This window comes from Mastigoproctus giganteus, chromosome 12, assembly GCF_048544385.1.
Source record: "Mastigoproctus giganteus isolate SK-2022 chromosome 12, ASM4854438v1, whole genome shotgun sequence".
NCBI classification, from domain to species: Eukaryota; Metazoa; Arthropoda; class Arachnida; order Uropygi; family Thelyphonidae; genus Mastigoproctus; species Mastigoproctus giganteus.
The window spans coordinates 33,149,031-33,166,833 of record NC_143586.1 but is presented as its reverse complement, the minus strand read 5'-3'; the positions used below and the strand labels follow the sequence as shown (position 1 = coordinate 33,166,833).

Sequence of the window (17,803 nt, the reverse complement as noted above, 5' to 3'; positions counted from 1 at the left end):
TAATGTCCAAGTTTGCAGACGAATCAAAGGTCGGCAGGGTTGTTAAGGACACTACCGATGCTATGCTGCTGCAACAGGATCTGGAAAGGTTGAGCAGATGGGCTGTGAGAGGTGGCAAATGAAGTTTAACATTGACAAATGTAAAGTACTACATATGGGAAGCAGCAACCCCAGAGCAACGTATCAACTCTGTGGTACTACACTGACAGTGGTAGAGAATGAAAAGGACCTGGGGGTAATTGTGCAGGCAGATGTGAAGTTCTCTGAGCAGTGCAGACTGGCTGCAAGAGTAGCTCATGGTGTCTTGTCAATGATATACAGGAATGTTTCTAGCAAGGATAGGGAGGTGATTATCCCCTTGTGTAAGGCAATGGCCAGGCCACACCTTGAGTACTGTATACAGGTCTGGAGGCCTTATTTCAAGGATGTAGAGCTGCTGGAATGAGTACAGGGAAGGGCAACAAGATTAGTGAATGGAACAAAAGGTAGCTCTTACGAAGAAAGGCTTAAGTTTTGCAAATTACAGTGTCTGGAGACTATGCACCGGCGAGGTGATCTGATAGAGGTGTATAAAGCCTGGAATAGTTTGAGCATACTCAATGCTGATGGGATTCTTCCTCATGCTCAGAATAATCACCTGAGAGGGCGTAAATTCAAATTGAGGAAAGACAGATGTAGGATAGATGTGCGGAAAAATGCCTTTAGTCAGCAGGTAGTTGGTTGGTGAACAGACTTCCATCCCTTGTTGTGGAAGTTGATAACCTAAATAAATTTAAGGCTTAGCTGGACAGGTATTTTGAACAGACAGAGAGGTGAAGTGGAAGTTTTTTTTGGCTGATGATGCTGCATAAGCTTGCTTTCTTGCATCATATGCTAATGCTAAATCTTCCCTCTGTGCATTTATGCAGAAAGTAAAGGACTTGTTTCTATTATTAAAGTGATAAAAATAGAGCCATCTAGTAAACGGTAACCAAATTATGATTATATGGCAAAAAACATTCTAGTGACAAATCACATAATGCTAATAAATAATTGAGCATTCATTTCCATCCTAAATATTGAAACTTGAACTGTATACTGGCAAGTGGGCAATTGATGTTGTGTAGCAGTAGTAAAAAGAAGCATAAAAGATAATCTCTTTTAGAGAATTGACACTTTAAAATGACTTGATTCAGGGGTAGCTGGAACCAAATCGACAGTTGAATGCAATGTTCATAAGTATATTATTAGTGACATAAAAAAAAATCACTTATTCCATTCATCTTCTGACCAAAAACCAAGTAAGCATATAATGCTTAAACTGAGTGAATATCTTTTAGTGGAAACTTCTTTGTATACCTTCAAGAATGATTGTGTACCACTTCAATATTTGGAGGTTTTTGTTTTTTTTTTTTTTTTTTTTATTCACAAATTTCCAAAAGTTACAATTTCACTACTAGCAACAAATGAGTCAACAGATGCTAAAAACACCTATGGGATTAGGTATTTAAGCATGAAGAATTATTGTAGTAAATATTACTGTTATAGAGCCTTTTCACTATACTGCATAATGTTTGCAGAACAAGTTTACAATGCTGATGAGAATATATTTTGGAGAGTTTACCAATGAAAATTTTTTTTTCATAAAAAAAATTCTGCCCCAAGTTGCAAAATCAGTGAAGCAAGTAATGCTCATGCCCAAATTCCACTGGAAGTCACAAGTTACATTTATTAGTGATAGTAAAAATCACAGAAACGCAGTCTTAAATTTTCACCTCATGTTCTTGACGAAGGCCACAAGAAAGGTTGGGTAAGTAGAGAATTGTTTACCTAATGGTTTCATGTTAGAAAAATCTCCTTGTTCATAAGGAAAACAAATATGAAGATTCTGTTTTAACTTAAAAAAAAAAAAAATCTGCAATTTCTTTCTAATAATAAAATCAAAAATATATTTCTTTATTACAAAGCTAGTAAACATTGTCTAATGCATTCTGAATAATAAATGAGTAGTGTTCAATAAATTACATACCTACCTAAGAAGGATATGAGATAGAGGCAAAAAGTTTTTTTTTTTTTCAATGTAACTCCCGTGAACTTTAGTACACTTGTTCCATTTTGTTGGCAATGTAGAAATACCATACAAATAAAATTCTTTGTCCTGTCCATGAAAGAATGCAAAAAAACACAGACTTCAGTTCATTATCATCAGCAAGGTGATGTCCATGTATGTTTTTCTTGAGTTGTTGAAACAACAAATAGTCACTAGGGGCCAGATCCGGCCTTGCAAGGTGGATGGGAAAGTTCTGTAAAGTTAGTCTCTCAAAGCAGTAGTAACAGCATGTGACCTGTGCACTGGTGCATTATCCTGAAGCAGCACGCCTCTGGAAAATTTTACACTCTGTTTTTCCTTTGACATCCCTTAGATTGTACAGTAGGGATGCATATGATCCCTCAGTGACCGTTTGTGTTTCAAGTTGTGCAAGTACAAAATTCCCTCAGCATCCCAAAAAATGGGGGCCATGATCTTGCCAGCTGAAATTTTTTGGTTGGGGGAGAACCCTTGTGCTTCCATTGCATTGATTCTTGCTTGGTCTCAGGATCCCAGTGATGAACACATGTTTCATCACTTGCAACAATTCTGGAGATGGAAAGTTTCAGGATCCCTTCCATAAAGCTCTAAATTCTCCTCGCAACACCCTGAATTGCTTCTGCACAGGGGTCAGAAATCTGGAAACCCATCTTGCACTGACCTTAGTCACACCCAAATGTTCATGGACGATGGCTATAACTGACCCCTCAGATATGTCTCATTCCGTAGAGATTTGGACACCTTTAAACATCTGTAATTCACGCGTTTCCATAGCTTGGCACATTCCTGGAATGGGTTGCTGTCACAGGCTTTCCTGGACATGGATCATCTTCGATGGACCCTCTACCCTATTTGAATTGTTTTGACCAGAATTTGACCCGGTACCATACCTGTTACCATACACAGCCACCATTCTTTCATGAATGGCCTTTGGCCCATTTCCTTGTTTGGTGAGAAACTTGACTGAATAATGCTCCAATTTCAGCAAATCCATAATTTGATACAGGTGTCTTCCTCTTTCTGTTACAATACAACCTAAAACATAGTGGGATCAAAATTAGTGTGATTCAAGTTGAGATATGTAGGAACATGATAAATCATGAATCAGTGAAATATATCTATGGGTAGTACCCTAGTTAGATAATTTATTGAATGCCCCTCATACATATATATACTGAGTGATCACTGAATTATACCACCCCTACGAAAACTGAATGCGACCCATTGATTATGTGAGGTACGAGAGTACAGAGTTAATCGACCTACATAGCATAGATAAGGTGTCAGTGGTTCAGTAGGTAGTAAAATTCTGAGCGTGATGGGTAAAAGGAAGGATATATCGGACTTTGATTAGGGACAGGTTGTGGGTGCTCAACGAGCTGTTGCCTCAATTTCCCAAATGGCTGAACTGGTGGGGGTGTTCAAAAGCCGCCATTGTTAAAGTGTACCAGGACTGGTGTCAAAATGGTAAAACAATGACCCAACGGCAAAACTGCAAAGGTCGGCAAAAGGTTGATGTTAGAGGTGAGCGCCGGGTCCGATGACTCGTACAGACAAACAGGCGTAGCACTGTTGAAGAGTTGACTACCCGGTACAATATGGGCCAACCCGGAACAATATCTGGCATAACCATGTATCTCACGCTCGCACGTATAGGCTATACCAGCAGACAACCCCTACGGGCGTCTCCGTAGCCAGGTGGGCAGGAGCAGCAGTGCGTAGCACACACTTCTTGATTAGACCGGGTTTCGAGCCCGTGAGCCACCAAATATGGAGGATGCGGAAAGGTCAGGGAATGACCACCGCATATCCCTGGAGCAATATGGCCTTAGTTGCTAATGCTCCTAAAAAACCAAATGACAAACAACCCCTACGGCATTCTCTCCTAATCAAGGTTCATCGGCGAAACAGACTCGCCTGGTGCAAAGAGCATGCAAGGTGGACGTTAGATGACTGGAAGGTGTGCTGGTCAGATGAGTCACGTGAATTACTCCACACCATGGATGGTAGTGTACGGATTTTGGATCAACACAGTGAGGTTCTTGATCCATCATGCATGGTATCAAAAGTGCAGGCCGGTGGAGATGGTTTTATGGTGTGGGGCATGTGGAACAATGTATCCGTGGTCTCCACTGTCGTCAACTGCTTGCTGACTGTGTATACCCTGCTATGTTACACTTTTCCCGAATGGCAATGGTGTCTTCCAAGATGTCAATGGAAGACACCATCGTGTGCTGAGCCGTTGGGCACTTGTTGTAGGAATGGTTTGAGGAACACAGTTCTGATTTCCAGCATGTCTATTGGCCTCCGAACTCCCCCGATATCAATCCCATAGGGCACTTGTGGGACACTATGGAAAGGCATATCGGGCATCTGATTACACCAATCATCTCCATAACTGCATTGCTAGCCGCAGTACACACAGTTTGGTTGGCCATACCTCTCGAATGCTTCAGACATCTTGTTGAATCAATGCCACGTTGGATAGCTGTTCAGAGGGCAAAAGGAAGACCTACGAAGTATTAGTTAGGTGGTCATAATTCAGTGATCACTCGGTGTATAGTATAAGACCAATTATCCCTTATCTGTTGGGATTGGGGGTGCCAGATGCATGAGTAATACAGGTACCTACACTATACAATTAATTGCTATAATGTGAAGTTAAATTTCTTAGTTAACACAAACAGTGTATATACTGTACTTAATTTTAAAATAACACTTCTTATCACTGACAGAATTTTAATATCATAAATTGTTGAAGAAATCATTTGTCAAGATCAGGTCGGAATTGAATATGTACATTACAGTTTCACTTTTTTGGTTTTCTACAAATATCTAAATTCCACGTTTTTCACCAAATTTCCAATACTCCCCCCCCCCCCTTGATACCATAATGGATGGATGGGTTATGTGTATGACTATAAATAAACTTGCTCAAGTTCCTTTTCAGTGCCTCTGATTACTTTTCACATAGTATAAACAGTAATACTGTATTTTCCAACTTTATAAAAAAAATCTTTCTAGCTAATATTTTAATATAAATTGTTGTCTTGTTAAATGGTATTGTTTTTATTTAATGCATTTGTGTAATGCTTCATTATTCAATCATTTTACTAGATATTTAATATATTATTTTTTAGATGTGCAGGGTCCATGAACTTTCTGGATTAATGAATGCCAAACAGCTGAACTTTTGCTGTTTGAAAAAGTTACTGGAATTATGTTTTTGCATTTTCTGTGAGGGTTTCTTTAAATTCACTGTTTTAGGAATCATAAGAGTTTGAGTATTCATAAATCACCAATAATGAATTGATTATCCCTCATTATAGGAATGTGGGGTTATTTGAATAAAAAATTTCTGAATAATTTGCTGTGTAATACAGTCTTGCATGCTTTCATGTGCTTAGTTGTCATTGTCAGTTTTATTAGCTTAGAGGGGCTTTTTAAGCCAATAACACTCAATGAACCACTTTTTACTTGGTGACTGTAAGGAAGTTTCTCTGTAAGATTGTACACTCCCACTGCAGCTTACCTGTCCCTGATTTCTCTGGAATAGACACATTTAGAAATTAGTTGTGCTAACCCATTTAGAAATGGGTTATTGCAGGAGGGATTCCTGCAATAACCCATTGATACTGAACAAGTACCTTTCAGCACTTGGCCAGTTACTACTAGTTATACTGGTTCAGCTGTCCCGAGCTTATTTTCCAGTATGACTGATTTGGACAATTCTTTCAATTGTCAAAAGACTATCAAGATATGCACACAGAGTTGCACAGATGTACAAGGCAACACTAAATAAAAGGGAAATACATATAAATAATGATAATTTTCTTGTTCACATGTCCAAGTCGATGATGGACTTTAATGCACAAGGCTGTGGCTCATGCATAGTATCCCTCCTTCTCACACAAAGAGGAATACACCATATTTTTAGCATGTAAAACTACATAATCTTTAAATGGCTAGTTTTTTTTTTTTTTTTTTATTTTTACTGAATGTTGCCACATTTTATATCAGTTTCTTGTTTTTAATGAAGTTGTCATGAAAAACACTTAGTGGTAATCTCTAATAGAGTACTACTAAAACTCCTTTATTTGTGCATTTCTGAAGACTGGCAAAAATCTCCTGCAAATTCCAGGAAATTAGGGGGGGGGAGCTGAATTTTTATTTGTATTCTTTTATACACCAAAGATAATCAGCTTAAAAAAAAAATCTTCTAAAAGAATTATCATATATTCACTTATAATGAAATACTTGTGTTTTCAGATTTTAAAGTTAAATACAATATACTGAAAAACACTATGAAGACTAATTAGAATCTCTGGGGAAAAAAATACCATGCACTTATTCTTTACAACAACAAACAAAAAAAAGTTCTATTTCCTCTTACCTACACTTTTGTTTGTGTAGCATGCCTTTTTAAACTTTGTATTGGTAATAGACATAGCTCTTGAGAGTTTCAGTAGCAAACAATGCATCTATCATATGATTTTACTACAGAAATAATCTCCCCATCTTTGGCTTTCTTCTTTTCCTGGTGCTGCTATAACACTCTTATTTGTCTGCATTTAGCACAGCTATGTTGAAATCTAAATCGGCTCAATCTGAAATGTGCTTTTTTTTGTCTACAGCTGATTCCAGTCAGTACTTCTTGCACTTTCATGAGGTTCTGTGTCGATTTGATTTGAGAATTGAAAAAAATAAATTTAGCTTTTACGAAGCAATTTTTGATAGTGAATTCTTTTACTGGGATTGCTTCATTTTATTCGAATCATTGCCATAATCAAACTGAGAAAAAGCTTTTTACTATTAATTGCCTAAAACTTGTACTATGAATTAGCCCTAAATCTAGTACTTGCAACTCACTTGTACAGTTTGGACAGGGAAAAACCACAAAATAATATTCTAATGCACATTTGTATTTCTTGTTCACATGTCCAAGTCGATGATGGACTTTAATGTACAAGGCTATGGCTCATGCATAGTATCCCTCCTTCCCACACAAAGAGGAATACACCATATTTTTGGCATGTAAAACTACATGCCAAAAATATGGTGTATTCCTCTTTGTGTGGGAAGGAGGGATTAGAATATTATTTTTTAATGCAGAATTCTAATCTAGAATATTATTTTGCAAGCCAAATTTAGTATTTAAGGCACACAAGGTAGTTCCCGACTTTGAGTTAATTTGTTCGTAGCGTGTGCTCGTAAAGTGGAAATTTATTTCCCATATACATAATAATTAAAAATAGGGCTTACATTCTCAACAATGAAATTAGTTAGCTAATTAGTTTGTTTAAACTATTATTGATTTATCCAAAGAAATGAAAATGTAGCTTGTAAAACCAAACAAATTATAATAATAAATTATTTATGGCTTACAAATGTTAAAGAATGTTTATCCTTCATCAACTAAATGCACACTCGTTGATAACTCACTATTGGCTCGGCACTCGTTGGTTTGTTGCGCAAGGAGTAGTCTTCTTCAGAAATGCTTCAAGAGGCATTTGTTTGCAAGATAATCTTCTCTTTTCTTTATCAATTTCAACAGCATGCATAAGCATTTTTTTAATGGAACGCACAAATTGCAACCAACACGATTCGCACAGAGTAACAAGTTTACAAAGCTTAAAAAAAAAAAAAAAAAAAAAGGAACGAAGAGATTATTCTGAAAATTTATTTGTATTTTATACGATTGAAAATTTCAGTAAAGGGGAACATTTTTACCATAATAACGTAAAAAACCACAATTCCAGCTATCAGTATTTTTGCAAATGCAATAACATAAAGTTTACTACCCGTTTATAATTGCTTGCACTAGCAGAAAAGCCCAATAAACTGGAAAGTGCAAATTGTTTTATGGTAGTGACCTCCAGAAGTATTTTAGAAAAATATCACAAAGGCATTCAGAATTGATTCTTATAACGAAACATATGATAACGATGAAAGTATAGTGCATTTTAATGATTTGAATTGGTAACTAATACAATTTACACTATTAAAAATGACCTTTCAGAGAGTTATACAGTGAAATTTTCAACTTCCGAGGTAATGGAATGAATTACCAAAAAAAAAAAAACCCAATTTATTATTGGGTTCACATTACGATATTTTCACGATACGATGGCGTCTCCGGAATGGATTAATATCGTAAAGTATGGGTACATTATCATATAGCTAAGTGGTTTGAAATGCAGTATTTATGAATGTTTAACATTCATTTTTTTGCAATTAATGTTCATATTTTTGATTTTGATACTTGGGGGGGGGGGGAACTTGTACACCCGGGAACTCAAAGCGGGAACTGTCTGTAGTTGACCTTCAGAAATACAACCACTCCCCGATTAATGAAAGGGTTGCATTCCGTGGAACACTACATGGGTCGAATTTTACATAAGTCGGAATTTCCCTAAATGCTTATTTAGGGAAATTCCGCACTCGCAACTATGCGTGCTGAATTTAATAAAGCAAAAAAGAAATGTTCGGTGAACATGTAAATAGAATTATTTATTCAATTTTTTTTTTTTTTTTTTTTTTTTTATCTCGTGCAGGAAAAATGACAAAAATCATAAAATTACAAAAAGAGAGAGGAGACGGGCATAATGTCAGCAAGTTTTACCTTTTTGAGCATCGTTGCCAGAATTAATTCTCCAGTGGATAAGCACACCACTGCAGAAGTTTGAGGGCTGTAGAGATTTAGAAGGGGTTTTTTCCAACACATCACAAAATTTCTCTGCAGCCTCAAAATTTGGCACTGGCGACTTCACTGCATACTTTAATGTTTTGGAACCCAGTGTGATGCTTGAACCCATTAAATCACCTGTTTCTTGCCACAAACTTGGCTTGGGTTTTGCCATATTTATTCTTAATATCTTCATAAATACTTCTTGCTTGAATGGCCACTAGATTTGTGTTCCAAAAACAATGTGCTATTGGGTTCACATTGTGATATTTTCATGATACCTCCTTTTATTCCTATGGATGCAAAATATGTTTCCACAATTTTTTTTTCAGTTTTCGCTGGCCGGCAAAAACTTGTGTAAAGTCGAATTTCCATAAGTCGAGCATTACATAAGTCGGGGAGTGGCTGTACTTGATTTTTTCAGATTTAAATCCATACCTTTTGAATTTGTTATATATTCAGTAGACAAGACTTTAATGTTTTTAAAATAGAGCAGATTTTGAGATTTCCCAACAACTAATAGTCTGTTTCTCTGTTCCATGAGCATTGGGAATAAATAATATTGAGTCATTATTTACTCAAGTAGAGGGTTTTTCCAGAAAGAACATTATAAAACAACCTTGTATCATCTAGGTTTAAAATATATCTAGATATTATCTATGGCAATGCACTAATTGGAAGAATGAACAGGCAATATGGCTGATGCACAGAAAAGAAAGTTTTCAGTTTAAGCACTGTGCAGCACTTGAAAGTCATTGCTTTTTAAAGAAGATCTTGTTATATAAATAAAGACTTAATGTTTGTATATTACACAGATTAATGTTTGCTAATCACAGCAGAAATGTGTTGCACTTAAATTTTTATTTAAATAAAATTTCTTTATTTCTGTGTGGAAATAAGTAAAGTATGTATAAAAAATGTTGACTGCATATCTTTGAGGTACATGGTGCTGTTCATTTATTTTATTAAATCATAGAAGATATTAAAATCTAGGAGAAATTAAGTATTATGAAAGTTGAGTGAATATTTCATTTGGTATCAATGTAAAGTTAGATTTCAAGATAAATTTACTTTTCAGTTCTGTTAATCACAGAAAATTTAAGAATTCAATTTTTTAAGAAAAAAATCTAATGCGACTGAAATGTAATTTGTTTTTACTCATCTCAGCAAAAAAAGAAAAAAGAGAATCGATTTCTAGGCTACTCATTGCACAGTTTTCCACAGTGCCTAGAACTCAAAGAGGTTTTGACTGTGTTACATGTGCAAGTGCTTAAACTAAATTTGAAAAACTTTATACGAAGAATAGTCTTCAAAGCTGCACATTGGTGCAAAAGAAAGTATACCGATAAAAAAAAAATAATTTATGAATACTGATACGCAGACAGAAATAACAATGTATGTAAAAGTTCTCATGGCAGTATTAGAAATCAGCCGCAATATGAATATTGCTAAGCAATTCATTTTCATGTTATGTTTAAATTAAAATAGGTACACACACATATATTACCTTGTACAGATATGTGGACTTTAACTTTTTTTTTTTAACATATTACTTCTGATATGACAAATGTCTTAATTTTAAATTTTTTTTTTTTTTTTTTAAGGATATTGACTGGGCAAAATTAGAAAGAAAGGAATATGGGAATTTAGGCAGTGAAGGTAGCACAAGTAAATCAGATTCCGGAGTTATTGTTTCATCTGAGGTAAGAATTAAAATTTTTTTCGTTTTCTGATTATTTTGCTTTAAAAATGTTATTTGAAAATTTTTAAAGGCTAAGGTAAAGAAAGCCTGCAAGAGAAGCATGCAAAAATTTGATGAAATTTACCAGTAAAAGTACTTTGCCATAACGGCATTTGTATTGTTGCTCGCTCAGTAAATAGATGGTGGCTGTTATCGGTCTGGAGTAGAAGTTGAATCCCACGGGAGCTTAACCCTTCCGAAGTGGTGGGGGGGGGGGGTTAACCTGACCTTTTTCTTTTGAATCACGAACAGAGTCATATTGAAAGTTCTGCCGTCATAAAAAATGTTCATAACATAGTTTCACTGGTAAACGTTTTTGAAGTTTGCTGTGCTTCTCATGTGGGCTTCCTTTGCCCCCCCCCCTTTTTTCCCCCCTCTTAATAAACAATTTATCCACTAGTCCACCAGTGATTCTAAAGAAAAAAGGTCAGGTTACTCCACCACTTCGGGAGGGTTTCAATCTCCCATGGGATTCAATTTCTACTCCTGACCGATAACACCCACTGTATGTTTACTGAGCGAGCAACAATACAAATGCCGTTACGGCAAAGTACTTTTACCGGTAAATTTCATCGAACTTTTGTATGCTTCTCTTGCAGGCTTTCTTTACCTTCGTCATTTTAAATTTCATGGTTTTTTTCCCTCTCTAATTTATGACACTGGAAAATTTGTTGGATACACTCCTGTCATCTAAGGAATTGACTACTCTGCTAGAGAAAGTGCCACATATCTGTACCAGGCTATATACAAGGGTTGTTAAAAAAAAGTATTCATATTATGCACATTCAGGGAGTGCACCATAACAAAGCATAATGTATTTAGACATGTTTCATCCTTCATGTAGTAAGCTGTTTGATAATGAAAATGTTTTCATCTTTGTTGGAGTGCACTGAAATCTCTCTTTATCTCTGGGGTGTGTGTTAAATTTTAGCTTTAAAATCGGAAAAACAGCACATGAAATATGAAACATAACCACATTTTGTTTCGCCAGTTTTAACTCTCTTGATAATTTTAAACTTTTCTTCGACTCTAATTTTTTCCTTTACTTCAGTCCTACCTGATTTACTAATTTTGCCCTGTATTTATTTCTGATGCCCTAGAATTTACAGTGTTTGAGTAAACAAAATCAAAACCAAACTTTCTTGCCTATTTTAGTGTTAAAATGAAGCCATTTGATTTTTCCATAAATCACTTTTCAGTTCATATATATTTTTGTCTAGTTTATCCCTTAGCAGTTTTTGCTATCCTAAGTGTAGCTTCTATCTGGTTGAAAAAACGATGTCATGTGCTGTTGTTTACTTTGTAACTAATGTAATGCATTTGACTAACAGTAGCCATATTCCCCTGCAAAGGTAGCTATTTGTAATTAATATTCCACCAATATACTCTTTTATTGCATTCTCTAGCTGAGGGGAGAAACTGGGTGTTTACAGTAATTAGTCTCAGAGTCCTGTTGTTTACAAATATTACTCTGCAACTGAATATTTCGAAGTGAATATCTAGCTGATTTTTAGCTAATTTCCCCTCTTGAATATAATTTCCCCTCTAGAATATACAGTACACAAGAGTATATATACAGTATTTACTTTTTCCAGTTTCCATTATGAAATTGCTAGTTCTTTGAACACTACTTTATTTCATTTGTTTTGGGGGACAAGATGATTATCCACACTATATTCAAAACAGTAGTATGAAGAGGTGCATTATATCGAGGTTGCGCTGTATTTGTGTAAAAACTGATGCCCATTTTCAGTGAAATTTTTAAGGGTAACCTATTGAAATTGAGAGGAAATACAACAACAACATGCAGGTGCTCTGTTTCCATAGTAAACAGTATGGAAGCAGTAATAATTTTGATAAGTTTTTGAATTTTGCTATAAAAGTTAGGCCAAGTAAATGCTGGATAAGCTTGTTAATTATTGCATGCATATAGATTACTATTGATCCAACAGAGAACCAGAACATAAATAAAACTTATTATTTCCAAATGGAGAAATCAAGAGTACTATATTTCCAAATGCAACATTAGACAGAAAATAATAAAAGATATCAGCAGAGAGACAGTGACAACCTCAAGTGGAAAAAGGGAGAGACCTCTGGTTAGGATTAGTAAATTATAAAATGTGAAAAGTAATATAAAACAAACAAAAAATATAAATAAAAAATTGCATATATTACTATTTTGTAATACTCACATTGCTATTAATACTACTAATAACAAATATGATAAAAATCAGAGCAATAATGCCCTGAACAGTAAAACTAGGAATAAAACTATAATTAATTGCCAGGATCAAAAAATTCTTATGCAATCAAAAATTCAGTGTACTTTAAGCATTGATCAAATTTAGCTTAATAAATATTTATTTCATATTACACTTGATATTGATAAAACCAGGTTCTAAAAACCAGAAAATTTTACTTTAAAAAATCTATGATTTAATGTAACAAAATTCTGGCTGATCTAACATTGGAAACCTTAAGCCCCAACTCTCCAAATTTGCTGACTTTGTGGATCCCTTCTATGAGCATATCATCACCAGCAACCTAAACATTGTATAAGGGCCTAAAATTATGGATTTAAATTTTGAGTTTGCTTAAACTTTAACAAATATAAACAAAAGTGAAGCCTACTGTGTGTGTGTGTGTGTGTGTGTGTGTGTGTGTGTGTGTGTGTGTGTGTGTGTGTGTGTTTTTAAGTTCACACATAAACAAAATTCCTTTGAAGTTTTCCGAATATGGATCAGCACCATATTCATTGCTATTTTCAAACAAATTAATTTAATTAATTACACAACAATAAAGAGAAAGGCATCAAATCTAGTACAATCCAAAGCCAAATTAAATCTGCAACATAATTTTATTATTATCAATGGTGACAAAGCAGCAAGCAACTTTGTCATATTTTGCAAAAGATTCTATTTTGTTACACCCAAAATGAAATTAACCAGAGTGACATATGTACCAACATTGCAATGAACGAAAATAGTATTTTAGAAAAGTTAATAGCCCTGAGCAAAAATTGGTAATATGAAACTTACTTTCTTATATATGATGTCAAAATTCCACAAACTAATTGGATTTAGGTTCATTACCAATAGAAAAAGCAGTTACAATCCTAGCAAAAAATTTGGCAGTTTTAGAAAAATAAAAAATATTCATGGATTATAAATAAAGCTGTTCCCATATAAATTCTAATAGTGCAGAGACCTTTGACTTTAAAAACCTTTTTTACTTCTAACTCCACATGCAAGTCAAGTGCTTGCTATAATATATGAGTACAGAAACATCACAGGGATTGACAATATAATATAAATTCCCCTGGTCTTCCACACATGTGTGCACACGCACACACAACAAATCTATATATACAGGGTGTCCAAAAAAAAATGTATACACACTTACTGGTGCTGTTTATCTCAACTTGCTTCAGGAATCAATTGTCCCACACATTTGTGAGCTATTTGAGGATTATGATGAATTTTATTTTCAACATGATGGGGCACATTTCCATTTTCATTGCGATGTTAGGGCTTATTGGATGAAACTTTCCCAAACAGATCAATTGGATGAAGAGGCAGTGTTGAGTTCACCCTGCATTCTCCAGATCTAATGCCATTGGATTTTTATTTATGGGGATATTTCAAAGATAAAGTTTATGCCACAAAACCAGCAACAATCTCTGAATTACGGCGAATGTTTGAAGCAGAATGTGCAGCAATATCAAGAGATATCTTAACTGATGTATGCACTTCAGCAGTTTCTCAACGATGTCAATAATACCTGGATGAGAATGGAGGACAATTTGAACACTTGTGTTAATGCATATTTTTTTTCTTCATTATAAAATTGAATTTATGAAAATAAACATGTTATTAACAATCAGTGTGTATACATTATTTTATTTATTTTTTTTTTTTTTGCACACCCTATAGTTTCAGATAATGACATGTTTCACTGGTCCCTGGGAGAAGGGTTTAAGCCCACTTGAGATTTCATACCCTCAGTCACACATATGGAATCTGTATACAGAGTGTTAATAAAAGATTGGGTGCTACTTACAGGACCGGTTCACTTAAAACAGAGAAAATTTCATAAAACTGAGAAATGCTGAGGCTCCATTTCTGAGTTATATTTCTGAAATTTTGCATATTAACTACAATTATTATTATGAAAATCTGTTATTAAGATTTTTTTTAGATTACATCTAAAAAAATCATTGTCATTCATTAGCATGAATGACAATTCATGGTAATGAGTAACATTAGTGGGCCATGAGGTGATACTTAAAGTTGTACTGTTGTGTTATGTTCTATTTTAAACTATTTTTGCTTATACATATCTTTTATATGGTCTTGCCAGGGGAACCATGCAGGTGGTAATGCATCTAATCAGAAAAGTTCCCTTATCTGCCGAGTTAAAAATATTTCAAAGGTTAGATCAACACTCAAGGGGAAACAGGATCATTTGAAAGCAACAGCAAATTATAGGAGAAAAAATTTACAAGAATTGTTGCTTTGAAAGGATAAGTGCTAAATTGCATAGAACAAAATCTGATTGATGATACCAGAGTTGCAACAAATTCCACAGTATAAGGCAGCAGTGAAACAACACTTGAATCAAGTATGGTTTCACTGCTGCCATCTCCATACTTGTTCAAGTATGGAGACTGCACCTTTAAAAAAAAAAAAAAAAAAAAAAAAAAAAAAAAAATGAAGGCTATCCAGGTCCAAAGATGGGCAACCTTTTTCTTTCTGCTCGGAAATTTGCTCATATCCAGTGAGTTGCTAAAAAGGGTAACAAATACCCTCCTTCAAATTGTTTGATTACACTTTCCTCTACTCTTACCAAAGTAATGGAGAAAGAAATCCATATACTGCCTCAAATCTCCGATATGGATTTTGTCAGTCTACCCACTGGTGATATATTGGTTTATTGTTATTTATATTTGGATAAATTTCAAAGAAAAGTTTGAAACTTAAACAGTTGTACTGGCATTTCTAAGGGTGCTTACATATAGAATACAGGTGGCTGCTTACCTGGAACCAGTGGCTAAAGCTTCTCACTGGCTATGAACACATAAAAAGCAGTTGACCAGTGCAATTTCTCAGGCTTTACAAGCACAAATGAATTGTGGAACATTAATTTAGCCGTCTCAGATAAACTGGTACTCTAAAACTGACCACTAAATTGCCAATCAACCCTTCCTGGAATTCATCAAAGTGCCCATCACAAGATGCTTTGATAAAGCATTTCTTGCAACTCTCACTGAAATTAGTTAAAGCCAAAGCAAGAAATATTTATTGCAGGTGATAGATTTAAAATTTATTAAGGCAAAAAAAAAAAAAAAAAAAAAACGTTAATGGCAAAGTCTTAAGAAGCTATATATATATATATATATATATATAGTGGAGACATATGTAAGTATAATATGTAAATTCATTGATTATTGAAGTAAAAGTTATTATATTCTAGATGTTTCCGGGCTATATTTCTACATAATTTAACTTTAGCAACAAAATTTAAATCGAAACATTCAAAGTTTTATTGCGCCACAATAATAGTATACAATTGCCATGACTAACCTATTTAGGCGACAAAAATTTATGTATATTATATTTACCTTCTATATTAATAATCACTGCTTACATTTCTTCACAGGATTCCTATTTGAATGTAGTTTGTATCTTTTTCCCATATTGGCTGTCTAATATAAGCCTTCAAAATCAAAGATTCTGTGTTCATGCTTAAAAATGACTAGCACCAATTATCAGCAAGCTTAAAGTAAAATTTGTTTAAGCAAGCTCTTGGTTGTGTTTGAAAAACTTCTTCTAAACAAGCTCCTATCTTATGGATTGCCAACGTGCTGTTGTTGGGTGTGTGTGTGGTTTTTTTTTTTTTTTTTTTTTTTTTTGCAATTTGGTGTTCACTTTTTTCTGACTGCAGTGTGTGATGATAGGTGGTGCCTCTCTCTCTTCTAACTGCTCCACTTATGCTGATGCTTCCCCTAGATGCAGTTTTTCCCTCTTGTATATTAATAATATTCTTCTGGCTGAAAATCCTATCATAGTTTTGCTGATAAAAGCACACTACATTCTATCTTCCAGTTTGAAAAATTTTGCGGTGCTCAAATAGCTTCAAATTCTCAAAACATCCACCACCAATTCCTTAAATGCCAATCTCTGGGTAATTCTTTAGTGAGGTGAAGATAACTTGGTTAACATCAATCCTCCAAGTCAGTTCTGTTTTATTTTCTTCCAGAGCAAGTGTATTGCTTCTATGTTTAACTTTGACATTTTGATTTCTAGACAAGATCACATACCTCTATTAGGGATTACCCTGATCTTTAGGCATCGCAAATATTGCATCCTCTGCAGCAAGAAGCTGGATTCTCTTTTTCTCTCTGCATTACTTTTCTTCTAAACAACTCTGCACAAATCTCAAATTCTCTCCCCCCCCACCACACACACCACCACAGCCATGGGATATTGTTCCCACATCTCAGGAGATAACCCAAAAACTTCTCTCAAACTTCTATATTCCATTCAAAACAAGGCATTTCAGGTTAATTAAAGAATCTGTTACCAAATCTCTTCATTCTCATAGATGCTCAGTTTCTGCTGCATGTCTTTTCTGAAGATACTATTATAGACATTCTTCTGATTTGGCATCTATACTTCTCTTATTCTCTTCCAAACCAGCCTGAACACATTCCATAAATAATTAGCATCCATTCATTTTCCAGGTCCAAACTCACAGAACTGACTTATTTTTTTCTTCTTTGTTTATCTCTAATTCTGTTCTCTGGAATAGTCTTTCTCTTTATATTTTCTGAAAATTACAATCTACAGAAACTAAAGTTTAATTTCAGAAAGTATCTTCAAATCCGATGCTAGTACTATAGATTTTAATATTTGGAATTCACACACACACACACACACACACACACACACACACACACACACACACACACACACACACACACACACAATGATCACTAAATTGGGGATGGTAAAGCCTTTTGGTACAGATGTGTTGAACATAAGATTCTTTGAGCAATACAGACAGGCTGCTAGAAGAACTCATGGAGTTTGTCATTAACATAAAGGAACTTTGCCACCAGGGATAAAGAGGTGATTGTCCCATTATATTATAATTTGTCCAGCCTTTATAAATGAAAGAAAAATAGCTTTTAGGTCAGTAACTAAAATTCCAAGATGCTCTAGCTTTGGAAAACATTTTAAGTGAAGAAAATAATATAAGAAGTTTTTCACCACCTAAAATTAATAGGCTTATATCATCAGATTTA

At 34.7% G+C, this 17,803-nt stretch overlaps 1 protein-coding gene across 4 annotated transcripts in view; it reads left to right on the top strand.

The window, feature by feature from the left end:
- The window catches only part of LOC150076866 (putative serine/threonine-protein kinase DDB_G0277449), a 128,853-nt gene that overhangs the window by 98,441 nt on the left and 12,609 nt on the right, over positions 1–17,803 (top strand). For all 4 annotated transcript variants that reach the window (XM_090386420.1, XM_090386418.1, XM_090386416.1 and 1 more), the window contains one exon: positions 10,358–10,456. In XM_090386420.1, the coding sequence (XP_090242546.1) occupies positions 10,358–10,456 (99 nt within the window). The remainder of the gene's footprint in view (positions 1–10,357; positions 10,457–17,803) is intronic.